Genomic DNA, 25,953 nt, shown 5'->3' on the forward strand with positions numbered 1-25,953 from the left:
CTTAGTGTCTTTATGGTAATTCACTTCTCAAAGCCAGTGTATCACGAAACTGATGCAGTTGGGAACCCTGTAGGATAACATAAAGTTTGAGGTGTAGATTGCCAGAACGAGCGTGGCCCGCTCAATTCCCCTTAAATGTTTTTAAAAATGGCGTACAAAACTATATTTTCTACTAGATATGTGAAAAAGCTACACCCTTGGGCACGCGTCACGTCTACAGGCAAGGTTTCGAGAATCATGGAGGTCTCTTCACCAGTCTATTCCAGCAAAGCTAATAAACAGGCCACTGAGGAAACGGGCGAGCTTACAATGATGGCTTGTGTTCACGTAACTCTTGAGAACAAATCCCGTTCCCTGCTGTTTTTTTAATGCCGTTTAGGGCAAATTAAGCACGGTTACGCTCATGTTAGAAATCTACACCACGAACTCTACATTTTCCACAAATATCCTAACAACTCATTCCACGACACGGTACATCTAAACTTTATGAGAAAGTGCGGTCATGGGAAAGAGAACAAGTGGCGAATGAAAGGCGACAGACTGTGGGTTTTTGAGAACCGTTCATCATGGCAAGCAGGTGCGAAGATGACGAGAAAGATACTAAAGAAAAAGATTCGAAGAGATTTATCCAGTATATAACACTTTCCAGTTGTGATGACGAAAAAATCCAGAAGAACACAGCAACACTCAATGTTTACCTGATGATTTCAAAGGCTTTAGAGCTTTAATAGCTCAGCTTATTTTAATAAAAAGAATAAAGGATAAAGGATAAAGTCACTGGCGTATCAATCCACATGGGATGCGCCAACGCGTTTTAGTGGAATTCGTAATCGTTGAGGTTTTGGAACGCGTATTGGCCTATACAATGACTTGCGGGGGCCAGCCGATGATCAAGTCAGTGTTTTTATCCTCCCAGACAAGTCTGTCTGGCACCAATTTATCGACCCCGGAGGGATGAAAGGCTTGGTTTGCACTAGGGCGGTTTTGAACGTTGTTGAGCTAACAGTGTGAAAACCTACTAGAGGTATTATGTATGATAAAAGAGTGCGTAATGTTTCATTGGCTCAGACCAGAACAAATAAAGGAGACTTTTGTTTCTTTGGTTTCGGTTTGCTACTGTTTCGGTTATGTCATGCAGCGTGACACAGATGATTACCAAAGTAGAATGGCAGAAAGGAAATCAGGCAAAAAAAAGTGGTGTTAAAAAAGTTAACTAGCAGGTGAAAAGTAAGCTGGGTGTCACTGCATCATCAAGTCGATGCTTAGCCTTCTAATCGATCACCTACTCGATTTTTCCTCAAATCTTAGGTACAGACGGTATGGATGGATTGAGTGCGTGGTGCAATATATCGTCGCTTGATCAATTAACCGTCCATGGCACAGGATCTGATAAAGCAGGGTTCTTTTTTTGTATTACTGGTGACATCAATCGGTGGCTAATCGACTGTGACAAATTTCTCATCGTAAAACGAAGCGAACGCAAGGTTCGATAGCGATTCATTGCGGTAGCAATAGGAGTGAAAGGGGAAGATCACCGTCTGATGCAAATGCGGTTGGAGCAGTTCTGCTGTGTACTTATTGGTGATAATCGTGATGAATTGTGCTTCATTTTTGGTTCTTCTTCTCTGAACATTTGTTCAAGCAGTGCTGTTAAAAATCTTTCAAAATTGTTCTTTTGCAAATTGCTGTCAGTTCTAACCATTAATGTCTGTATCAAAATTCTGATTTGTTTGTTCAATTGCTCGACATACATTCGTCACTTCCATTTGATTTTCATTCTTTCTTAAGGATTCTCAGATGTTCATGCAGCAGATTGGTGACATCTTATTGAAATCAACTAATTTTCCTAACTGGCAGACATGAAAGTGTTGTCAGCTGCTGTACAATGTTGTGATTGTCGTCTGGTTAAAGGCATCACCCCACGCATTTGAGGTGATACGGATTTAAGGTGGAGTATTCTTATACGGGATAGTAGATTATGAAGAAAAGGCGATCACGCCAATTTCTTCCTAATTGCCGTAAAAAACGGAAGATGCGGCGCGTGCAGAAGGCTGGCGCGCTCCAATCGAACGTCTTGTAGGAAATAGTGCGGCAGAACGCCCGATCTTCCGGGCTGTTTTTTTAACGGCAATTAGGAAGAAATAGACGGCTTTACCCCTCTCCTTAATCTACGATTCCGTATACGAATACTTCACCTTATATCCGTACCACCTCAGATTCGTGGAGTGATGCCTTTAAGAGAAAGAAACAGGAAGAAGCTAGTTTTGCTGTTGGCACTACTTCTTGGGAACAGAAAAGATCGTTGCTACTCCTCAAAATTTAACTTTGCACTATTGAAAACATTTCCATAGACACTGCTATATTATCACATTGGACTGTTGCAAAAAAGCTGCCTTTGCGTGCAAAAAGTTAAACACAAACTTGCTGGTGTAAGATGTTGCTGTTTGTGTGGTGTGCAATTTTTGTCATATGGTTGGGGAGAGTACATGATTTTTTTATGTGTGTGTATCTCCAATATTGGAAAGAAGGTTAGTTGTTTGTTCTAAAAATTAGTCAAATGTTTCTATTTAGATCCTTAACCAATCACAAAATTAGCGCTTTTCTTCTCAAAAAGTCTTCTTTTGAACTCTTCGTAGGTGGATTCCGATTTTTTACCTCCAGGAGGCTAAGGAAATTTAATTCATGATTATTTTCTTTATTATTACTTTTCTAGATTATCTTTTCAAATTTAAAATTGCTTCCGAAGAAAGGAGATGATGATGTTCGGGAAAAAACTTAAGCAGGATAAAAAAGAAGAAATATATGCGAATGTATCATCGACCCCGATGATAGATAAGGGACGTGGTATAAGGTACCGTTGGCCGTTATGGTTATTTGGCTTCAATCACGATTTGTACCGTCCAAGAGTGCGGCAGACAACGCTCTGCCCACTCTTTTCATTGAATCCTATTTGTTGGCACTCACTGTATTCACCTAATAAACATTCCACTGAACCACCGCTTTCGGTCTGTTCAATTAGGGTGATAAAATACCCTAAGTCTCAAGTCACCCACTATCATAGTTTGGTGCATCGGCCGGGAACGTTGTTACTGAGTCTCATGCTTGCTAATCTCTGCATGTATTGCGAAGCAAGCTGAGCTCGACGATCTTCTTTGCGTTGCGCCAACGCCACATACAACGGCTTTGAGCACACCATTTTCGAGTTCATCTCTGTTACTGCGTTAGTAACCTCATCCGGCTTCTCGAAACATACGAAACTGAAGCCCTTCGAGCGACCATTTTCATCAGTCATAACCTTGCAGGATGTTATTTTTCCATACGATTCGAAGTGTTTACGAAGAGCTTCATCATCAACAGTGTCGTCGAGATTCTTCACATAGAGGTTCACACCTTGAAGGTCATATTTGCGTTTCAATTCGGCGCTACGCTCGCTCTTCTTCTGTGCACGGCATACAACCAACTTATGATCGGTACCTTCGATGACGTAATCATTCATTTCTGCTACGGCCTTTTCGGCCATCTCCGGCTGCTCATAAGCGACGAATCCGAAACCTTTCGATTTGCCCTCAGCATCGGTCATAACCGCACAACTAGTGATATTACCAAAGGGTTCGAATAGCTTCTGAAGCGCCTCCTTATCCAGCGCATCGCCGAAGTTTTTTATAAATACGTTTGTAAATTTTTTTGTGGACTCGCCCATCTCGCGCATTCGCTGACTTCTCGGTTGGAACTTCCCTACGAATACTTTCCGAAAATTGGCAAGGGCAAATATCCAAAGAACGAGACCAGTTGCGAGCAGAGACGCAGAAAAACTATACAATGCGTCGACGAGGTGATTGTAAGAGTTCTTGGAAACGGTTAAGCCCCGGCCGCCACAGCGTTGATCAAGGAGATCTTTTGACACGTGTTTCGTATCACCCACGTGCAAGCGATGTCTGCTGTCCGTGAAATTGCGTATTCAGCACAGCATGCAGCGTTGCCGTCAAAGATGCGGTGGATTTGTGCGAATTTGAAAACTGCCTTCCACTTCGGTATGTCCGAAATTTGTGGTGCTGGTGGCTTGTTTGTGAGGAGAACTGCAGCCAAGTCTCTCACTATTCCTCGTAGACCTGATTGGGAAGCGGGACAACGTGAGTCATCCCAGCACCGGATCATTCGGACATAGGAGTCCACATTATGAACAATCATAGCAGTGGATTTCCGTCGAGGATCAGCGATGACGTAATCGTGTGAGGGCCCAGCAGTTCACACTCAGCTGTGGAGCAAACAAAAGTAACCAGGTACGGCTAAGTTATGAGAAGTCTGTCGGGAGGAAAGAATGTGTACTCCAGTGTGGTAGCAAGCACAACAAAATCGTGCTAACAGGTAACCTGTACTACCACATACATATGCAAAACTCCTCAAACTTCGACCACCAGTCTCACACAGTTAGATTTAGTCACTAGTGGTTCGCGGACATAAGTATGCCGGACGTGAGCCCCCTACTCGAAACTTTCACAAACCACTGGAAGCTGGCTGTGGCCGCAACTATCTTTACACTAATGCTTGCTGCCCTAACCTACATGGTAGGACCTATCGCTCTAATTTACGTAGCAAGATGCTTGCTCCACATTCTCAAAACACTGCTCGTGACGGCATGGAGTTGCTTGCAGCGGAACCAGCCTGAGCGCGCTGGTCAACAACCGATTATTCAACGGTCAGCTGATACCATGCAGCCACAAGCAAGCAAAAATCAGTTGGCTTACCGATCAAGCGGCTGCCATTGTTGCCGCGTTGGCTCGGATCCTCTCGAGTTGCCCGCTTGTGGGCTACCAGCCGAAGAGAATACCAGAGCGGCTTAGACCGCAAAGCCGAAATAATCCAGAGATGAAAAGATCAAAAGTGCCGCAAATTATATAGGTGCGAGCTTTGTATTTCACTGTGCCGTGCACGATGCGGGTTTGATCTCGTGTTTCAATACGAGAAAATGTACAAAGTTAATATCTAGTTATCCATAGTTATCCAGTTATAGTTATCCATTGTATGTACATGTTATCAATTATGTTCACACACGTATGCACAAAAGCATATTAACCAAGTCGGCTCGAAGATATCATCGTCTTGGACAAAGTACTCCAATTACAACGATGTACCTTCTCGGGTGCCCGTAGTCAATTACAACTTGTTATTACGTACTCAAAAGCACTTTGGCGCACCATCAAGAGCAGTGAAACTTACATCTAGGCTATTCGTTGAGGGCGGGTTCAAGATACAGACTATCTGAACACGTATGAATATTGGTGAAAAAAACATCAAAGAGACACAATATCATGTCTTCTTCCATTGATGCTATGCTCTCCTCCCTAGGTGATCTGGACAGATGCGACATCGCCACACTACTACATCATCTGCTCCCTCGCCTCGACAATCTCGAAAAGGCCTGCCAAACGCTTCTGGAAAGGACCGCTCCGAAGTCCAGCTGCCTATTTTGCACTGTGGACGAGAATCGTGACAATCACCATTCCGGGAGATATCCACGGTTTCCGGATCCAATCTCCAAAACAGCACAAGCCGCAAAGCTAAACCTCTGCCTCCTCTGCCTAAAAACGGCACACGAGGACGTATGTAGAGTGAAGTGTGGAAGTTGTGGTCTTGGCCACAATTTCTTGCTTTGCTCCTCCAAAAGACCGCAGCCTCCCACGAAACGACCATACAAGAAGTAACTACCATCTCAACACCGTCATCGTCAAGAAGCCACAAGCCGTCATCAATTCACCTGCACCAAGCCGAACTCATGCCATTATCAACAACGTCAGCCACGCCTCTCCACAAACTTCGCAACAGTCGAGCCGCACGAAGGAAAAGACCTGTCGAACTAGAATTTGTATTGTCGTAATTTGTTTTGTTCTGTTGTCGCCCGCGGCAGTATCATCGACCCCGATGATAGATAAGGGGCGTGGTATAAGGTACCGTTGGCCGTTATGGTTATTTGGCTTCAATCACGATTAGTACCGTCCAAGAGTGCGGCAGACAACGCTCTGCCCACTCTTTTCATTGAATCCTATTTGTTGGCACTCATTGTATTCACTTAATAAACATTCCACTGAACCACCGCTTTCGGTCTGTTCAATTAGGGTGATTAAATACCCTAAGTCTCAAGTCACCCACTATCATAGAATGTTCATCACACGTTCAATGTCAGCACTGCATTACACCATGTGGTACATTCAGTTCTTTTGGTACCTTTAAAATGAGTTTAAGTTGATAGTGGTAGTTATTATTAGTGATTAATTAATATCTGCTTGGTGAAGACTTCAAACTTACAGATGTGATTACATTGTTTGTTAGATCTTCAATTCAATCGTGAGATTTATTCAGTAGTTGCGTCTTGAAAAATTCTGCTTTATATAATAGTTTCTCGTTCTACATAAATTCATTGTGAATCTACAACTTTCGTTAGTTGCCTTTTCTGCCCTCGGAAGAATGCAACCCTTTGTGGATCCGTCGGCAAGATCATGTGGACGTCCGCGCGTACACGCGAATATGCTGAACGACAGAGAAGTCACCGCACAGCCGAAATGCGTGATGTGCGGGAAGAACGGCTGATTGCGAAAGTCTGGAAAACGTTCTGTGACAATGACAAGGCTAATGACAAGTTCGCTATGCCAACAAACAATATGCCAAAGCGTCAGGCTGAAAGTGTTGAGGAACGACGTGAGCGTCTCTTTGAAAATGCTCCAACAGATGTGCAGGCAAACCGAAAACGCTGCTGTTTTACTTACGCATTCCTTCAAATTCCATTTCAAGATAAAAATCATTTTCTCCGAAATTAGGTTTTATAGAACAAAATGCAAAGAGAGGATATTTGTCAAATTTACTTCTGTAGATCATAGATATGACTTTGGCCGCAGTACAGCCGAAGCAATGAAGAATACCATTTCAGTTAAGTGTGAGGGAAGGGCTAATGAAGCGCCGCTCCACAAAATTTAATTTTGGTGATTTCCATACTGAACATCAGTCGGATCGAAGGCGTCTTTTAGCCTTTGACAAAGATTTCAATTCTATCATCGGAGCAGTTTATAAAATTGTGCACAAAGGGATGTGGAGGAACTCAGCATACCTTAACCGGGTCAAAACGACATGAAGCATGGTGCAGTTGCATAAGGGAGTACGCTCCACACGAAGCGATAGAGATAGCGGTTGGAGTCGCGGTGAGACCGTTGTGAACAGCAGCTTTGAGAGGTGCTAGCATGGATCCCACTCGATTCTAACCGCCACCCTCCACCGCACCGCTTCGAGCTCAGCAGCTTGCGCAACAGCACCGTCCTTCATGTCGTTTTGATCCTACTATAGTTAATTCGTCATCGCCTATTTGAGGACCTTTTCCAATTCAACACTAAGAGATTAGTACTAGAACGGATATGACCCTCACGCGATCCTGTAGATCAAAACCCGTAGTGGTATTCATACCATTACGCGGATATAACCGCTACAGGATCACATGAGAGTCATAAGCCCAGCTAATTGGTCACAGTTGTGCACCGGTGCTCATTATAGGCAATGCCATGAAAACACATTTATCAGCACAGCGATCATATCTTATCTCATGTCTCTTTCTGTACGAACCTGAATTTGTAGTTCGCAGACCTCTAGAGGCATTTTGAACAGGTGCTAGGTGTACCGGATCATATTTGTTTTATTGTTCATCCTGGTTAGTTTTGGCGGAGTAATTCTATCGCACGAATACTCGCAATGGTCACCTCGTCTGCCACGACAGCGCGGCTACCGAGGTAATCATACCAATTTAGTCTTTTTTGGTTTTGCTTTCTGATCAGCTCTGCTTTGTGGTCATAAGTGGAATTTGAGAAAAAAATTTTTCAAATGACTTCACAGGTTCTGACAACGACGACAACAAAATGTTCACCTTGATCACCTCGACTCTCGCTGATTTTCAGACAGGTCTAGTAATCCTTCTATTTATCCCGAACGCGTGCCAATTTCGCCGAATGATTCCTCTATTCACGTGGGACACTAAGAGAATCGAAATTTTCTCTGAAGGACTTCACAAAGAAGTAGGGCCATCGCGTTAGGGATCTGTAGTGCGTTCAATATCGCGTGAAACGCTGCCACTCACGGCTCCAGCCCAACGGTTGTCGACGAAGCGCATCACGTGTCCGACCCACCCTATTTTACTTTCCTCGGCAAACATGGCGGCTTCCGTAATCTTCGATCGCTGATGTAGGTGAGAAATTCGAATCCCGTTTCTCAATAGTGCGAACTGCGATACTCCTGGCTTCACTCCTTCGATGGAGCATTCAGTGATGCTGAGATGCAAAGAGGTAAGCGGTAAGAAGAGGTAAGCGCGGATCGCAGTGTTTCTAGTTGTTTCTGTTTCTTGTTCATTACATCCTCGAAGCTCCTATAAGCTCTCAAAGCCGCTTGGGGTCAGGGCGTTCTCCATATTCATTTCGCGATCCAGACAACTGGTATATTTGGATATGTTCGTTCCGTTGAGCATTAATGGTGACCCACCCGTTTCATCGTCTCTTGCAAATTCAGCTGAACACCGATACATCTGTATGTTTCGTCGAATTCGACGAGCGTTCGTTACGCTTGAGTGATGCCAGATATTGTCAGAGTTACGTCATCAGCAAGCGCACATGAAGTAGCTGCCGACCATCAACCTTCACTTTCATTTTGTTCCATTTCAGGTTTCGTATTGCGTTGTCGAGAGTGGCCGTGAATATTCTAGGTGAAATTTTGTCGGTAGTTATGTGGTTAGTCGTACTGAATTCTCTTCCAAACCCTGCATGCTCGGGTGAGTGTCCTTCATCTAATCATCTCTCGATCCTGTTTAGGGTTACTTTTGTGAAGAGCTTGTAGATGAAAGACAGTAAGCAGATTGATGATGAGATAATTTTCTTCTCATGCAACAACACGGTTTTGCTGCTTTTCCATTTCTTGGGAACCTTGCATTATGACAGATAATAAGAGAAGAACCTTGCAGTCTACTGATAAGGACTGTGGGATCGGACGAGGTGCGACTCGACATGGATGCATGTCGGTGACGAATCGTAATTGACTTTGGAAGGGAGGACCTCTGGAATGATATGCACATCCTCACTCAGATGGCGAAGAGGCAACTGGACGTGGCCGTCAAAGAAATTTGAGTAGAAGTGAATGACTTTCTAGTTTTGCTCTAGTTTCCGGAGACAGATGGAGTAAAAGTTTTTAGACCACCAAGACAGATGGTCTTGGTAGTCTAAAAACTCTGCACTTTTCTCGTACAGTCGTGAAGTCGTTCTACGACACCCATCACATTGGTCGTCGATCTTGTCCAATGCGGTATCTTCCCAAAAACCAACCAGCCAAGCAAAGAGGTCTCAGTTGATGATGATTATGAGATTCGACTTTTTGAAATTTGTGGCCTTCTCTCCTCTCCAGCAAAGGAGAATCTTCCTCGAAGAAGTTAATGGTCAGATTCGGTACAGGATTTTGGCACAGCAGCAAAATCCGTCATGTAGAACTTCTACTGACGATGATGCTGCCAATTTCATCACAGTACCTTCTACCGGGTGACTTCCACGTCCAGTGTCTAGAGGAGGGCTTTTGGATCCGCAGGTTTCCGTGGATGGCCTTAGTCGTCATTACAAACCCGTAAAATCTCTCCCTCTGCACGCTCCATTGTAGGCAGTGGGTCCTGATGTGAAGTTCCTCAGGCGTTCTTCTCGGGGCAATTTTGGCGTTAAAATCACCAACAATGACCTGGAAGCTAGGGTTTCTCTGTAAAACTTATCTAGATCCATATAGAAAGCTTCCACTTCTTCCTCCTTGTAGCTTGATGTTGGCGCGTAAGCGTCGAAAATAGTCAAAGCTGGGGTTGGACCACATCTTCTCATCCGCAAACGTCCAATTCGGGTCGCAAGTTTTTCGAAGGAGTCGATGTTCTTTGCCATACTCGTATTAACAAGGACGCCAACTCCACCACCTCCTCTACTGTCTCATGTTCCTAAGAACAGATCTCCAATTTCATATATGGCGTTGAGAGGCTGGTGTTGTCTGATCATCGCTCAGTCTAATGACGTGCTTAACTCCCTAGCTTGCGTCATCAGATCATCTTCGATGGCTGCTTCCGATGTAGCCGTACATGCGTTATAAGTACAGATCGCCATCCTAGTTCTACCACGTTTTTATAGCCTAGATGACACCTGCAACCCTCCTTTCTACTCACGTCACGGTAACCAAAATATTAGTGGGATTAAATTGAGGAAATACGCTATAAAATTTGAAAAAAGCGTATCACGAAATCGGTAGGAGGATCCGGGACTGGATAATTGATCGATGCTTTGGGACCGTCTTAGTGCCAACCAAGTCTTTCATCTCTCTGAGGTCGATAAGTTGGTAAGAGACTTGTCTGGGAGGAGAAAACCACCGACTTGGCGGTTAACCCCAGAAGATTGTGTACGCTAGACACGCGTTCGTGAAAGTCAAACGATTTTGAACTAAAGTGATCGCGTTGGCACATCCCAAGCAGATTGAGTAACGACAAACACTTTCTTCTTTTTATCCTTTACGCTCAATTCACACCAATCGTCTGGAAAGCGGCAAGGGAACGGCGTTTGTTCCTACGAGGTCAACAGCTTATTAATTGGGTTTACTTGTATAGGCTAATGTGAAGACCTCATTGATTATCGAGCGATCGCTTGTGGTCGCTGCGCATGCAGAAGGGCGGAGCGCTTTCTCGCACCTTGTAGGAACGAACGCCGTTTTTCAGGAAGGCTTACGGGAGATTAGGCGAGGGCACGCTCCTAATCGTAGCCTACTCTATGTTTTCCATCAGCTATCCATAATACGTTAGTTTGGTAATAACTTATTCGAGAATCTGATAATTTTCTGCTTCATTTTCTCAATTTTCACGAGTACATGGTTTGGAGATCTATGCACACATCAGTGAAGGAGTAGAAAAACAACACAAAGTAACTGCTGAGAACAGTTTTATTTCAGTAACACAGCACACTTTTATAAGGTAAGAAAGTAATTTGATTTGTTCATACAATGTAATGCAACCACATGTTAACTTCTTCCGTCAAACCATTAGTCTACCCTGAAAACATCAAATTTGATGTGCCCATTTTTTCTCACTCACTGACATGTATTAACTCACTTTAATCCCTCGAAATAGGCCACTGTTTGTGCAACAGTTTTCCCACGGGTTTCTGGCATATACTTGCACAAGAAAATTACGAAAATGATCGTGAAAAAAGTGAATATGAGGAATGAATATTGTCCAATATAGTGCTAAATATAGAGGAATTTTGGAAGGAATTACATCCTCAGTTCATCAAAGGGTTAATTAGAATAAATTTCATAGTAACTCATACTAATCGCTTGATTTCCTCAAGCCAAGCGATCAGCAGGGGCTACGATGTGGTGGATGAAGGATAGGTCTGAAAGGAAGGTGCGCATTTTTCCGAAGGGATGAATTTGTGTATGATTTGATCTCGATTATTGTCGGGTCTTACCCGAAGCTTAGCTGCGTAGGCGATTCAGCTGAAAGCATTCATTTCTGTTCTCCGATTGCAGCAAACGAGGGTCCTACCTCGATCTTAACCTCTACGCTCAACCACACTTTTTCGAGCCCAGCCGCTTGCGCGGCAAAAGGACCACTCTTAGAGGCAGCATACCACGAATTTGAGGTGGTGCGGATTTCAGGTGGAGTCTCCGTATACTGAGTCGTAGATTATGGAGACGGGGGTAGTTCCGCTCATCTCTCCAGCCTCACTGCAAACAGCCGCCCCCAGAATGCTGTTTTGTACGACGCAATCTATTGCAACGCTGCACCCCTTGCGCCGCCTCCACCCTGCGATTCATCGAAAATCAATTCGGAGAATCCCTCATAGGCAGTAAGAGACGCTACGCGTGCAAAGGTGGCGCGCTGCAATATAAGTCATCGTACAAAACAACATTCAGGTGACGGCTACTTGCAGTGATTCAGGAAGACATGAGCGGAACCATCCGGTCTCCATAATCTACGATCCCGTATAAGCATACTCTACCTGAAATCCGTACCACTTGTTGAGGGGGCTTGTCTTGTCCTATTCGTTAACTAGAACTGACTTTTTTGCACTATTTTTTTCATATTTTTTCTAAAAAGAAAACAGAAACAACGTGCCACAATTGGAAGAAAGGCGAAGCTGACTATAGAATTTGTGCCCCAGTTAGTTACCGTCAATACGGCATTGGCATTTGCTCGAGCATTCGTGAAAAAAATCTCGGATGTATAGATCCATGCAACGGATCCTGAAAAATGGTCAAGTTCCGGTAGGTGTTGATAACTTGCGTGATCGGATGCTAAGGTAGTTAAGCGGAGCACTGTGTCGTGCTAGAATCAAACCGCGCAAAACATCCATATGGCACAGAAACGTTGCTCTTAAAGGCATCACCCTACGAATCTGAGGTGGTGCAGACTTCAGGTGGAGTATTCGTATACGGGATGGGAGACTATGGAGAGGGGGTAATTCGGTCCATTTCTTCCTAATTGCCGTAAAAAACGGCCCGGAAGATACGGCTTCAGGCGTTCTGGCGCACTATTTTCTACAAGGAGTTCGACTGGAGCGCGCCAGCCTTGTGCGGAGCCGCATCTTCCGGGCCGTTTTTTACGGCAATTAGGAGGAAATGGACGGAATCACTCCCTTCTCCATAGTCTCCCATCTCGTATACGAATACTCCACCTGAAATTCGTACCACCTCAGATTCGTGGGGTGATGCCTTTAAGTGGCAAATTGCTTTCTCATTTGAAAAACAGAGAAGCATTCGAGAAGGCGATAGTTCATCAATCAAGTTGTGGTTACTGGAAGTGAATAGATGGGCTGGTAGGGGGCCTCAGATGTAAGCGTTGGTCGTAGAGGATCCATGTTCGCTAAAGCTACCAGGAAAAAAAGACAGAATTGAAATAACTACTGCTTCGATTTAGTCAAACCTTCAAAATCAATAGCTAGGTCATGTCATATGAAAAAAGACAGAATGGTTTATATAGTGATCCACTATCACCAAACACGTACGTAACAACTTTTACTCGAACATTTTAGATTTGTACTCAACAGTTGATGCCACTATCGATAGCTTTTGCGTTAGCCTTTGTGAGGATTGTTGTCATACTCTTATTTGGCGAACTTAGGGCAATTTTCACTGTTGCGGCTCTTTCTACAGCAATCCACGATCAGCAAGCCATTCGTCAGATTATTCCTTTGACTTCGATGTAAGCTCAGGCCGCGCAGTAACCGGAGTGAAGTCGCGTAAAGTCAACAAATTAGCGGCAGCAGCCATTATGCGAATGACACGGTTGAACAACGAGAACGCTTTCAGTGCCTTATGAAATTTTTTGCACAGTTCGATTTTAGCGCGACGGAGCTGCCCATCCAACTACCTTAGCACCACACTTGACAATGACGTCAAGAAGAAGTACAGAGGTTGCATACCTGGTCCAACAGCGAATGAAACGACGAACATAACGAGGAAAATGATAGAAAAGTATGTTGCTGAGGTGTCTTTTGTTTTGCTCAACGTAAGTGAGATAACCAGTAGTGTTGTTGATATGATCATCCCCACCATGCCGTATATCATTAGTGGACGACGTCCCGAAAAAGGACTATCAATCTGAAAAAGAGCTCACTGCTTGCCGATCCGAATTCTTTTGATCAGTTTTGTTAACAGTATGATCTAGAGAGAGTTTTCTGGTGATTAGAAAAAGCTAAGCTAAATTCGGTCCAACTTTTCTTTTCCTCTCTTCGCAAAGTTCTCTCAAAAGGTCCGTATTGCATGCGAGGTGTTTTTGGAAACCCACAGACTGCTTTTTAGCTCAGATAGTCCGTGCAAGGCTTTCAAGCATTCAGCTTTTTTACAACTCTCTCTTTCTCCACTTTTCTGACTATCATTCACTCTTTACTAGCAAATTTATCAAAAAAAAAAAAAGAGAATACAGTCACGATAGAAAAAGGTCCATTTCATTCATTTTATTTTGTTCTTAGTTTTTGGTTGATTTTGTTCTTTGTTTTGGTTGATTTGGGATCTGAGACTGTCAGGAATACTACAGGGGAGTTCACGCAAATAATGCAGGTTCATCCCTTTGTTAGTTATGCAGTTTGAGCGCCAAGCACAAGAACCGAAGCTCAAGGCTAAATAAAACTAGTCGAAAACGGTATCTTTTCCAAACAAACAACGAAACAAGTAACAATTACTTACTAGCCAGAAAACAAAGATTGTTGATAATACATTTCCCACACCCATCATTAACGTAGCGTTGAGTGCACCTTTTTCGTCCAATCCGGCATCATTGAAAATGCGAGTGGAATAAAATATGGCAGCATTAATACCTTAAGAAAAGAATGACTCAGATTTGTCGATGTAAAAATTAGCATGGAGGGAGTGAGGCCTTCTTTTGGGAGACATACATCTTTGGAAGAAAGGATTTATATTTTCATGCATTGAAAACTGCAGGTAAGCGTAGTGTTTGAAGTATAGCTATCAGGATGTCAACAATGAAACTGTCTTGTTTCCTTGTAACGTGTGGGATTTGCAGTCATACACTTTCTTCCTGCTATTATTAGCGGATCTATTAACAATGGTATAGGATAGCTCGTCTTATAAGATAGTTATAAGACACTTTTGATCCTATAGTAAGTTAAAAGACGATGTTGATTTGTAGTGAAAGTTTAGATTTTTGTGCAATTCTGCTACCTTCGCTCGCTTAATTCTTCTTCTTAGTCAACAGACAAATCTAAGGGCAGCTGCATTGGTTGCAATATTAATTATTAATTTCGAAGAAGTCCAAGTTCCAAGTCAGGTCGGCCGACGGAGGCGACGGTCCGATCCCGTACAGAACTTTGGCACAACAGCGGCATCGGTCATATAGAAAGTTTCGACTTCTTCCTCTTCGTAGCTTGACGTTGGAACGTAAGCGACGAGGATAGTCAGTGCTAGCACTTCACCACATCTTTTCATCCGTTGACGCCCGATTCGGGTTGTAAGTTTTTTGAAAGAGTCGATGTTCTTTGCCATATTCGTATTGATGAGGACACTAACTCCACCATTTCCTCTACTGTTGCATGTTCCTAGGAACAGCTCTTCTCCAGTTTCATATACTGCGCTCAGTGGGTAGCGTGAGCCCGTCATCTTAGTTTTTCTTCCATTTCGACTGCATACATGACTCCTGCAACTCCGTTCTTCCTGCGCTGATTTCTTGTTTCCAACGGTAAGCAATATCGGCGCAGTCAACGGCGCTGTCGAAAATAGAACTCACCGCCGAGCTGCTGTGAAAGCATCATCACCATTGTAATTATCGTTCGAAATCTCAGTGAACCACGGAATAAATCTATTAGTGTAATATAGTCAGTCAAGGTTCGTCTCGACTCCAATGCTTCTTCTTGTATCATTTCATATTCATCAAATATCTGAAAGAAATGAGTATCAGGTAAAAATGAAATATAAGCGACTACAATTTCCGTTAATACATTTAGCTATAACGCTTTTAACGCGATTATGCGTTAAAATCGTAATGTCTTTGAAAGTGAGCTCATAAAAAATGCTGAACTATCCAAATCGGGGAGTAGAAGCAGGATGAAACGGAAACGGAGCAGTAAAGAGTATGAAAAATGTGTAGAAGTATAAAGATAAAAACCAAGTTGGCATACGTAGTCGTAATCCTCTGTGTTTTTGCTTATGATGACAATCTTTAATTATGAGAGACAGCCCGGTTAGGTATGATAGAGGTATGCTTCGAGCGTGCCTCATCTCTAAACTTTTAGTCTTTGAAAGTATAGCAATATTGTGTTTGCCGCTTGAGAAAAGAATAAATGAATAAAGGCTGTAGAAAAAAATGCTCCAAAATATACAGCTGTCGTTAAAAAAGGATTATTCTGTGTTCAATTCCTCAGAATCCACTGAATCTGAACTTTTTGGCTGCTACGAATTTGGGAGACGCGATAGGCGGAAACAAATATTGTCGCTGGCTTACGTCTTGTTTTCCTCGAAGTTCTTCCAAATTCTGCATTGTTCCAGCGACGTCTCCTCGTACGCAAAGGCTGTAGTAAGGTGATTCAGGAATCATAGGTAGAAACATGACTTGCAGAAAAGCGGGCACTACTGGAATGGCGAAAATGAACGGCCAGAGCTGGGATGTACCGAGCAGTTGTGGATGACCGGCTATCTGAAAGTTTGCGTTCATGATGATGGAAACCTATTTGATTCGACACGTACTTGCCCAGATAGAATCCCGATTGTAATGAGGAGCTGATATGTTAACGCTATCCTTCCACGAATATTTGGAGGCGCAACTTCTGAGAGATACATGGGCACAATCACCGTAAGACCTTGAAGAAAAGACCTTTCCATTATAACTTCAAAAATGCTCAGAAAAAAAGCAACAATCCAGTTTAGCAGCGTAGTTTGCAAATCGCCAAATCGAGATAAAGGATGAAGTTTCTGGCGTTCATCAATCCGCTTGGGATGCGTCCCACGTTCACTTCAATTCAGAATCGTTTGAGGTTCACGAACGTGTAATTGGCCTATACAATGACTTGCGGTGGCTAGCCGGTGTGTCAAGTCAGTGTTTTTATCCTCCCAGACAAGTCTGGTACCAATTTATCGACCCCAGAGGGATGGAAGGCTTGGTGATCACTAGGGCGAAATCGGGATAATCGGGATATAATCGTCGCTAAACATCTTCAACTGGGTGTCGCGATATGCAGGTTGGAGAGCGGAGGAAGGGTTTATTACGCAAAAAAAGAGCTAGTTGTGGACGCTTCGCGCGCTCACTCGATTGAATACGTTCGGAGGCGAGTATATGTTTTGTTGTTAACATGGAACGAACTGGAAATAGCTGGAAACTGGGAATCCAAGGGAACAGCCGCTGCCCTGCTTCCAATGTCCATAGTAAGGTAAAAATGACATGAAGCTCGAGCAGTTGCGCGAACCACTGCGCTCGAAGTGGTGCAGTGGACCATGGCGGTTAGGATCGGAGGAAGACCCTTGCTAGCACAACTTTTAGCGGATCGTGATGGTTCCACTTCGACTCCAACCGCTTTCTTTGCCGTGTCGCTTCGAGCGCAGCCGCTTACGTAATTGCACCGTGTTTCATGTCGTTTTGACCCTAATATATTTCATTATAAGTACTATGCGTGTTATTATATAATTCGTATAGGGAATATATTATTATGTTATGAATACAATAAATTGGATCTCTCCTCAGAGATATTCTGCTCTGGAATAATCATTGCTCGTACTTTTTTGTAAAAAAAGTAATTTCATTAAAATTAATGCGTTTTTTACCAGTTTTGTGAACATCCTTAAATTGATAATTAATCTTTGTAACCAATTGAGCTCGACGCACTTTCACAGGATGGGGAGGGGAAGAGGGCAGAAGGGTGAGAAAACGACAAAATTTATGCAGTGTAACGAAAATATGTTGCGGTGAACACATTGCGTTGTTGAGCATACTTGAGTGCCGACTAAACAGTTGACCTCAGAAGTTTTGAAGCAGCGAAGCAGGTTCGGTACGTAGGAGAGTAGACGGGGGAGGGAGTATAGTCAAAACAACTTTATTTTTAGTCCAGTATGGCGTAAGAAATTGCGTTCCTAGCGATGCGCTGCTCAACGGCAAACATGTCATTGAAGCGCAAACTAATAGATGACAAATGATTTTGCCGGCGACTATATCTGACCCTGGCATACACAATTCACGAAGTAAGTTTAATACATCAAACGTGTACCATAAGTTTGTACCATATGTTAAGTCGAACTTAGATTGCCGGTTAAGAAACCGACGTCGTTTGTATAGTCGACCGCAAAGCAAGTGGTTTTGCCCTGTCAATCCAGCAAATCATCGCAGCTACGCAACTCGCAACTCTAATAATTCGGTTGAATTCGCTGCAAAACAGTGTGCAAGCGCGGAAACAAAAATATGTTCATTCACTGTAAACTATTTTGCTCCTCTCGTAGCGTATCCGTATCGCACATTATCTCCAAATTAGTGCAGTATTGTGTGTATGATGCCGTGCACATTTTACGCGTGACAGTGGGGTGAGCTGCCAGTGAGCAATAGAATGCAATGCATCTATCGTGTGATGCATTTGGATCCTAAGGATAATAACGAGCCGCAATCAGTCGTTGCGCAGGACCTCAACTGCTTTTGCGAGGTCTCTGAGCGGACCTCGGATAGCTTCACGTTGTGAACAACCAAATTACGAGAGCGATTACTATGAACTTTGTACTTCAAAAGCACTTACCAACATATATGCCAACAAGAAGACGTCCAACAAATATCATTGGATACACGCCGGTGATTTTCCCAAAACCAACTAATGCTGCAGATACAAATATGAGGATATTTGTATAAAGCAGTCCACCTCTTCTACCGCTAATATCCGCAAGAGCTCCAGCGGATAATCCACCAATTGTTGCACCAAATGGAAAAATGGAAACCGTTGCGCTCCTAAAATCAATCAATCTACTGCGCATTTCTTCCTATGGTATCTAAAGCAGCGTAACATTAACATTTGGTTTTATCTATACAATGATCGTCGTTAGTAGTAGATGGTAGTGATAAGTGCAATGATGTTTTTTCCTCAGAAGCTCAAAGTATCAGCTGTGATTTGCGATTCCCACTACAACCACATTAAAGGCATCACTCCACGAATCTGGGGTGGTACCACTCCACGAATCTGGGGTTGTACGGATTTCCTGTGGAGTATTCGTATACGGGATCATACATTATTGAGAGAAGGGTGATTCCGTCTATTTCTTCCTAATTGCCGTAAAAACTGCCCAGAAGATACGGCTTCGGGCGTTCTGGCGCACTATTTTCTGCAAGGAGTTCGACTGGAGCGCGCCAGCCTTGTGCGGCGCCGCATCTTCCGAGCCGTTTTTTTTACGGCAATTAGGAAGAAATGGACGGAATCACTCTCCTCTCTATAATCTACTATCCCGTATACGAATACTCCACCTGAAATCCGTACCACCTCAGATTCGTGGGCTGATGCCTTTGATAAAAGACTACACCATCAGCCACACGACCATGGTTAACGCAGATAAATCCGCTAAGAAATTTGTGTGGAATTACGTGAAAATGTGACTTCACAACAGTACTGCATCAGCTCACACAACCTTTCCCAGCGAATAGGATTTAGTTCCAATCTAGACTGTTTATCTGGTGTCGATGGCGAGGGGAACGGCAGATAAGGTTCTCGTTCGGTAAAGTATCTTGTGCATCGGTTTGGACCACGGTTTCTAACAATAGGTGCAACATCTTAGGTTCTGCATAAGGTTCTCCAATTTTCTACCATCTCAAATGAACTCAAACGAATGATTTTTTCAGCAAACACGGAACTTTATTGATTGCAAAGTTGATCTTTAGAATCCATATGCCTTTGTCAGCAGAACACAATTTCATGTATTGCTTTTGCAAAAAAGTGAGATTCTCTAAGCGATCAGTGGAATGGAATTCGTCCCGACATCACCAGCACCTTGGTCCCCTTAGTTTTTGTAAGACTTTTTCCGCCGAAAGGTAGTCCATGTCATCGTAGAAGTGGTGGTGGGTGGACGAGCGGTGCAATGGGGATGCCGAATGGGAAATCCCAGCATAGGGCGTCAGGAGGTTCGGGTGTCCAAAATGCGGACGAGCGTTGTCATTCAAGAGAATTGAGCGTTTTCTGTTGACCATTCTTTTCTAGTGCAGTTTCTAGTGCAGTTTCTAGTGCAGTCCGTTGAATTACTGGCAGCAATGACGTGCCCTCATGATTTAGCTAGGATTAAGGGAGTTGAGATATTGTGAAACGTGGACAAGATCATCATTGGTACTGTGGCGCTTTGTCGTAGTGCATTTTCTGAGCAGAATGTAGCTACCATGGAAGATCCAGAATTCATTACACATCACAACTCGATCGATCAAAGGAAGAGATCATTCTTGTTGAATGAACTGAGCGAAGACCGCTTCAATGTGCACTGATTTCCATCGTACTCCCTTTTTCATGCGGCACTATTTGTCTTTAGCTTCCTTCGCTGCGAAACACTACAGCGCAATACGTTCATTAATAGTTTCTGAACCAGATGCATGGTTGTTATCGAGACCTGTCCTCGCTGTTTGTCGCCGGAGTTTGAATTGGAGCAAGAAAACGGCAGAAATTTGCGCAATGTTCATTCTTCTTATACCCTGAGCTTCCTTGTAAAATCTCATCTCACTGGAATAACCACGTGACCATAGATACATGTATCGAAAAGATGTGTTTTCTCAGCGAAGTGACAAAATTTTATTCAAGAATCTCGCCTTCAGAATCAGAATAGTAAAAACCACTACACGATCCAATATTAAAAGTGGTCCGAACATGAAGTTTGAGCAGAGGACAGAACGATGTTTGAATGAACCAAATATGACGAATCTGTCTCTTCTTTTCTCCTAATCTCTGTTTTTCGTTCGATGTTTTTAGTGACTGTGTACTTCTCGTGTATATTTAAAGGATAAAGGATAAAGTGTCTGGTGTTAATCAACTCGCTTAGGATGCGCTCCCACGTTCACTTCAATTCAGAATCGTTTGAGGTTTACGAACGTGTAACTGGTCTATACAATGACTTGCGGTGGACAGGTGATGAGTCAAGTCAGTGTTTTTATCCTCTCAGACAAGTCTGGTACCAATTTATCGACACCGGATGGACGAAAAGCTCGCTGAGCACTAGTGCAGATTCGAACCTCCGATCGATGATGCAGGAAGTGGAACCTCTAACCGCTACACTACATCCACCCCTCGTGTATATTTATAAATATTAATGCTTAGCGGGTCCAAGTGCACAGTTCTAACTTTCACCACACTCACTGTCATGCATCAATTTATCCCTACAATCTTGTATGGAAGACAGATATCTCCCAGACCAGGCCTACCTTCGTCATTCCCTGCTTCTCTCCCACAACTCTGACACTGAGTTTAAAGTCAATTCAGCCAACCTATCCAAATATACGACATGGATTTTCTTATAAAACGTGTTTGTGACGTTACTCTGATTTTTTTGTGATGATTCTGAGTGGTCGGTGAACCAGTGGAGAAGTCATTCACAAGCGACGAGATTCTGGGTCGGACCCGTAGTTGGAAGGGAGTTAGAGACACGATTGCTTTTCACCGTTCCACTATTGCACATGGCAAGATCCATAAACTTGCTCAATGGGGACTCGGCTGTTGGTTTCCTAGTTTGCGAAAAGATAGCAAACACCCTTTTCTTTCCTTTCTTTTTCTTTTCTGTTCTCTCCCCCTTTGGGCTTTCTCATGATGCTCATCCACATCTGGGTATGAGAAGTGGGCCATTTACAAAAACTCTGTGAGGAACAGAGAAGAGGTGGATAAGGATGAAGATGTCGACTTGGTCCTTAAAGGCATCACCCCACGAATCTGAGGTGGTACGGATTTCAGGTGGAGTATTCGTATATGGGATCGAAGATTATGAAGAGGTGGGTGATTCCATCCATTTCTTTCTAATTGGCGTAAAACACGTCCCGGAAGATGCGGCGCTTGCACACGGCTGGCTCGTTGTAGAAAATAGCGCGCCGGAACTCTCGAAGCAGTATCTTCTGGGCCGTTTTTTACAGCAATTAGGAAGAAATGGACGGAACCGCCCCCGCCCCCCTATCCTTGATCTGCGATCCCGTATACGAATACTCCACCTGAAATCCGACCACCTCAGATTCGTGGGGTGATGCCTTTAAGCCTAAGCCCTAACCTAAAAAAGGTGTTTGAACCTTTGTTCTGCAACTTCTAAAACTGAAGGCCCATTTTGCGGACATCAGCCGAAATCTCTTTCCACACCAAAATGTGCCAACACACACACCAACACACACACCAATGAACTGTACAATGCATAACTCATTTTTTCATTAATATATTAGTATCGACATCGCAGCATTATAAGAATTCTGAAAAAGACAATTTCCTGTTAGCAATGTGTAAACAGAGATCTCATTTGTTTTGTTTTGCGGGCAAGTGAAGACGATTTTCCCTGTGTTTTCCTTTAGTATGTTTAATCAACAACTAACCACATGAAATTCGCCTCAAGAGTGGCAAGCTTGCTTCCGAATAAGCGTGAGTGTGACTCCGTCATCCACGTTTCGATAATCTTAACACTATATCGTTAACCTCACGTGAGCTTAACTTGCAGAAAAATGCTTTACTTTTGCGGAAGAATTCATGCATCCAATGTTGTATCCAAATTGAAAACCTCCTATTGTAGTACACATAATAGCGAAAAATAGTGTTCTGGTAAGCTCTCCCTTAATTTTGTTTTTACTTTTTTATCCTCCAGCAAATTAAAGGCAACACTATACAAAATTTCCGATGTTGGGTTCGTCCACTAATAGCTGGCACCCCCGCATGTATTAAAATCTGGAGAACATCCAGTAGGTTCCATTTCGTCAGAAATATGCCACATGAGGAGTTGTCTGCATTTTCGTTTTTCTATTATGCCTCCAATCTGTCACTTGAACCCTATCTGCAAGTCGTGGGGACCCAACATTGATAGTTTTCTTGAACGCTTCCTTTAAACAAACATCTATCGTCTAAGAAATACTCACTTTAACAGGTTCTGTCCGAATTTTCTTGATAATTCTTTCAGATAATTTCGTGGTCTGGAACATATCAAGTTTTTTTTGGAATTCCCAGTAGAAATTGCGGTTCATACCACGTGTTTTTGTACTGCTCTGAGAATTGAAAGGGGTTTTATCGACTTTTTTTCACCTACCCTCTACCGAAAAAGCAACTGATACTCATTTATAATCATGTGTCAATGGAAATTCATCGTTAGCACGAAGCGTCAGCACATTACTTGCCAATTGGATCGCTTTGCAGCACGATGGAGAAAGATTGTAAGAGGACAGAAATCCTGTCGAAAACTGCTGCGTTCTAACGATGACTTTAGTCCTCAGCTACGGTTTCCCGCTTGCGGTATTATAGTACTGCTCAGCATATGGATCCATGTGTCGCTTTCGTGGTCGCTTAACGTCATTTGGACAATCGTCCACTTCGGACTCCGAAGGTTTCGAGGAGGAAGTCGTGACAAGCAGAGCCCATGAATCATGCGAACCCATCCGCATGAATTTGAAGAAGGTGGCCAAATACAAAGACATAGCCCAGCGCAAACCTCTCGTAATCTGAAAAGTCATAAATGAGGCGCGCTGCTCCTACCCAGAGCAGCCCAGAGGCAGGCGAAGACTGAACTTCTGTGGCTCGTCAGCGCAGAATGAACTAGAATGTTCACAACGATTGATACTTGTTGACTTTCCGTCTAACACCCATCTCCCTCATTTATTTTGAGCACTCGTTATGCAAAAAGTAGCGAACTGCTTTCATGATAATTGACCCCAGATAGATTCGTGGTTATCATTCAAAAAACGCAGCAAGGGCCGTAAAGAGTCCCAATCCATATCTCACTCATGCTCTTCGCTCAAACTCTGGAATAAATCCCTTTATACGTGAAGTTCTTACCTTAGGTACTACACTTCTTGGAACTGATGGAGAGGTTTCATGAATCTCACTACCTTTTTTTTCCTCAATTACTTTAGATTTTAACTGGATTTCAGGACTGTCATCATCCTTTTTTTCGTTCCTTTTTCCGACTTCAGGAGTTTCTTCCTCCTCCTGCGTTTCTTTCTGCGTTTCAGCAATTTCAACACTTTTCTTTCCTTCATTTTTTCTCTGTTGTAACTGTTCTTCGTTATCAGCGTCTTTCTTTCCATCTTCGTCGTCTACTTTCCGTGTTACTGAGCTTTTCTGAGAGTTCTTTTGGCTAACATCTGTTTTTTCTTCTACGATGTCTTCCACTCCAGCTTTGTTTCGATGATTGTTGTTATAATCATTTTCCGTAAAGCCGTTCCCTGCTTTTACTGCTGATGGCCTTGTTCTGCTGTTTCTAAATATCGTACCGTATACGTACCGCCCATTAAGTACGTGCACTTAGTGAGGCGTGATTTAAATCATACACGAAAAAAGTCACACACTTCAAATCAGGGAACATGTTGAACCGTTCGTGCTGGCAACCTCATGAAAAAATGAACTAACCTCTCAAAATAAGAGCGGTCATTTAGCCGTAGATACGTTTCCAACAAGCAACACACGTTTATTTTTGGATAAAAAAAAGAATAAAGATAGACCTGCTGAACTATGCCTTCTTGACAAAATCATCACTGCTAGGATTATGATAGTCTCTGCTGTCCAACTTCAGTAAGCGATGGTTCCATCGTCATCTCAACTGCTCGCTTCACCGTCCCGCATCGAGAGAAGTCGCTTACGCATTTGCATAGAGTTGCAGGTCGTTGTGACTCTGCTATTAACTGGAGAGAAGGTAGATATCTTTCCACATTACGTGTTTTTTTCTCCAACTTCAACATAAAAATCCGATTGATAGGTGAGATAACTATTTTTTTTTGCAGAATTCATTACGTTTGTTCAAAAAAAAAGGTTCACCACAAAATATCGCGCTGATACCACTTTTTCTTTCATATACAAAACTGTCTGCAAGGTTTTCTATTGTCTGAAATAACAATATGCTTCTGGCAATTACGTAATTAAAGCAGCACTACTCATTGTTGGTGTGTAACTGTGTTGTTTGTAAAATCTCAATTCTAGCTAATTTACGCTCCATCTTGCAAAATTTTTCGTGTTAGGCCCTCTTTCTGATGTGACGCTTTTCGAAAAATGCTTTAAAACATTTTTACAGTTTAAAATAACAATGTGCATTTGACATCTATGAAATCAATGTAACACCATTCAATGAAGTTCACATGTTGGTGAGAGTGGGATGTAGAACTTGGTTACACACGTGCAGGCGACTGCGATAGCTCAGGTTATAAACTATCTGGTTATAGGTTGAAACATAATTTCATTGTTTTGACAGCTTTATAAAGGTAGCACAATTGATGCGTCCGACGGCAGAGAAGTAGCAGAAGCCGCCGTGCAATTTTTTTTTTTGTGAAAAACTAAAAGAGCCTTTCATTGAAAGGCAGTTAGCACAAGTTTCAGCCCCAGTTTTTCTTGAAATCCCACATTCACAAACACTCTGCAGAACTGAATAGTGTTGCTTTAGTTTAATGGACATCAGACGTTATTACGTAATATTAAACATAAAAAAATGTTGAGTAGTACATTTTAAATGGTGTCTCGGTATAGAAAAACGTGTTCTAAGCGGTGTAAAAAAGACTCACACACAAAAGGTTTCGTCTTGCAGGATGAATGCGAATTGGGGCTATCAAAATTTCTTAAGCTCCTAACTTTAATCACATGAGTTTTTGCTTTGATCTTATGAATATCAGACGTATATTCTTGTTTTGGACAGTAGGAAACATTCCAGTCACTGCCGCACAAGAAATTTATCAAAAAATGGAGTCATTGTGATATTTTTCGGGGATTTCTTTGATCAGGGTATTACGTTTTGCAAAGATGAAAGTTCGCTTCGACACTCGCATTTTCATGTTGAAATTGAAAAAAAAACCAGGTGATATCGGCATACACGTATTTTCTCTTCTAGCCTTTTTTGGTATAAAAGAATCATTTCAAAGAATTCAGCATGCAAACACATAAATCGCCTCCGATTCAGTATAAACCATGGGAACGCGTGAAGAGGTTGGCGACTGAGTGCCAGCAAAGTCATCGAAGACATACATTGAGAGAGCAGACATGATTTTGCTGATAATATTGGCGTTTCTGTGAATCAGCGAATTGATTTAGCTCGGTTTCGCAGATTTCAATCATAAAAGTGGAAGCCTACGTTGGATAACGATAAAGAAATCAAAGACAGATAAAGGGGAGAAAATAGAGAACAGTAGCGTTTGGAAGAAAGAAGAGAAAAACTCTGAGATATGCTAATTCGTCAACGTTTCTTTACTGAAAAAAAAATCTTTTTTCTAATTATAATATCGATAAACCATATTTCTGTCCACCCTTGGTTCAT

At 42.8% G+C, this 25,953-nt stretch overlaps 7 protein-coding genes across 7 annotated transcripts; 3 read left to right on the plus strand and 4 right to left on the minus strand.

Moving 5' to 3' along the window:
* Positions 1-3,055: 3,055 nt before the first annotated feature.
* On the minus strand, positions 3,056-3,709 carry RB195_017362 (uncharacterized protein; the record flags this gene model as incomplete). Its single annotated transcript, XM_064184330.1, has 1 exon — positions 3,056-3,709. The coding sequence occupies one exon, from the start codon at positions 3,707-3,709 to the stop codon at positions 3,056-3,058; it is 654 nt and encodes a 217-aa protein (XP_064040211.1).
* Positions 3,710-3,858: 149 nt separating this feature from the next.
* RB195_017363 (uncharacterized protein) lies at positions 3,859-4,188 on the minus strand (the record flags this gene model as incomplete). The annotated part of the gene is made up of 1 exon (XM_064184331.1): positions 3,859-4,188. The coding sequence occupies one exon, from the start codon at positions 4,186-4,188 to the stop codon at positions 3,859-3,861; it is 330 nt and encodes a 109-aa protein (XP_064040212.1).
* A 275-nt stretch (positions 4,189-4,463) lies between these two features.
* Positions 4,464-4,841, plus strand: RB195_017364 (uncharacterized protein; the record flags this gene model as incomplete). Its single annotated transcript, XM_064184332.1, has 1 exon — positions 4,464-4,841. One exon carries the CDS (start codon positions 4,464-4,466, stop codon positions 4,839-4,841), a length of 378 nt encoding a protein of 125 aa, XP_064040213.1.
* Positions 4,842-5,309: 468 nt separating this feature from the next.
* On the plus strand, positions 5,310-5,702 carry RB195_017365 (uncharacterized protein; the record flags this gene model as incomplete). The annotated part of the gene is made up of 1 exon (XM_064184333.1): positions 5,310-5,702. The coding sequence occupies one exon, from the start codon at positions 5,310-5,312 to the stop codon at positions 5,700-5,702; it is 393 nt and encodes a 130-aa protein (XP_064040214.1).
* A 792-nt stretch (positions 5,703-6,494) lies between these two features.
* RB195_017366 (uncharacterized protein) lies at positions 6,495-6,812 on the plus strand (the record flags this gene model as incomplete). Its single annotated transcript, XM_064184334.1, has 1 exon — positions 6,495-6,812. The coding sequence occupies one exon, from the start codon at positions 6,495-6,497 to the stop codon at positions 6,810-6,812; it is 318 nt and encodes a 105-aa protein (XP_064040215.1).
* A 2,643-nt stretch (positions 6,813-9,455) lies between these two features.
* Positions 9,456-9,935, minus strand: RB195_017367 (uncharacterized protein; the record flags this gene model as incomplete). Its single annotated transcript, XM_064184335.1, has 2 exons — positions 9,456-9,574; positions 9,635-9,935. 2 exons carry the CDS (start codon positions 9,933-9,935, stop codon positions 9,456-9,458), a joined length of 420 nt encoding a protein of 139 aa, XP_064040216.1.
* Positions 9,936-11,073: 1,138 nt separating this feature from the next.
* On the minus strand, positions 11,074-24,021 carry RB195_017368 (uncharacterized protein; the record flags this gene model as incomplete). Its single annotated transcript, XM_064184336.1, has 14 exons — positions 11,074-11,083; positions 11,144-11,277; positions 12,152-12,279; positions 13,458-13,635; positions 14,221-14,351; positions 15,278-15,428; positions 15,992-16,183; positions 16,234-16,346; positions 18,261-18,466; positions 22,049-22,128; positions 22,184-22,282; positions 22,583-22,636; positions 23,493-23,916; positions 24,005-24,021. The coding sequence occupies 14 exons, from the start codon at positions 24,019-24,021 to the stop codon at positions 11,074-11,076; spliced, it is 1,917 nt and encodes a 638-aa protein (XP_064040217.1).
* Positions 24,022-25,953: the final 1,932 nt, after the last annotated feature.

This window comes from Necator americanus, chromosome II (assembly GCF_031761385.1).
Source record: "Necator americanus strain Aroian chromosome II, whole genome shotgun sequence".
In the NCBI taxonomy this organism is placed as follows: Eukaryota; Metazoa; Nematoda; class Chromadorea; order Rhabditida; family Ancylostomatidae; genus Necator; species Necator americanus.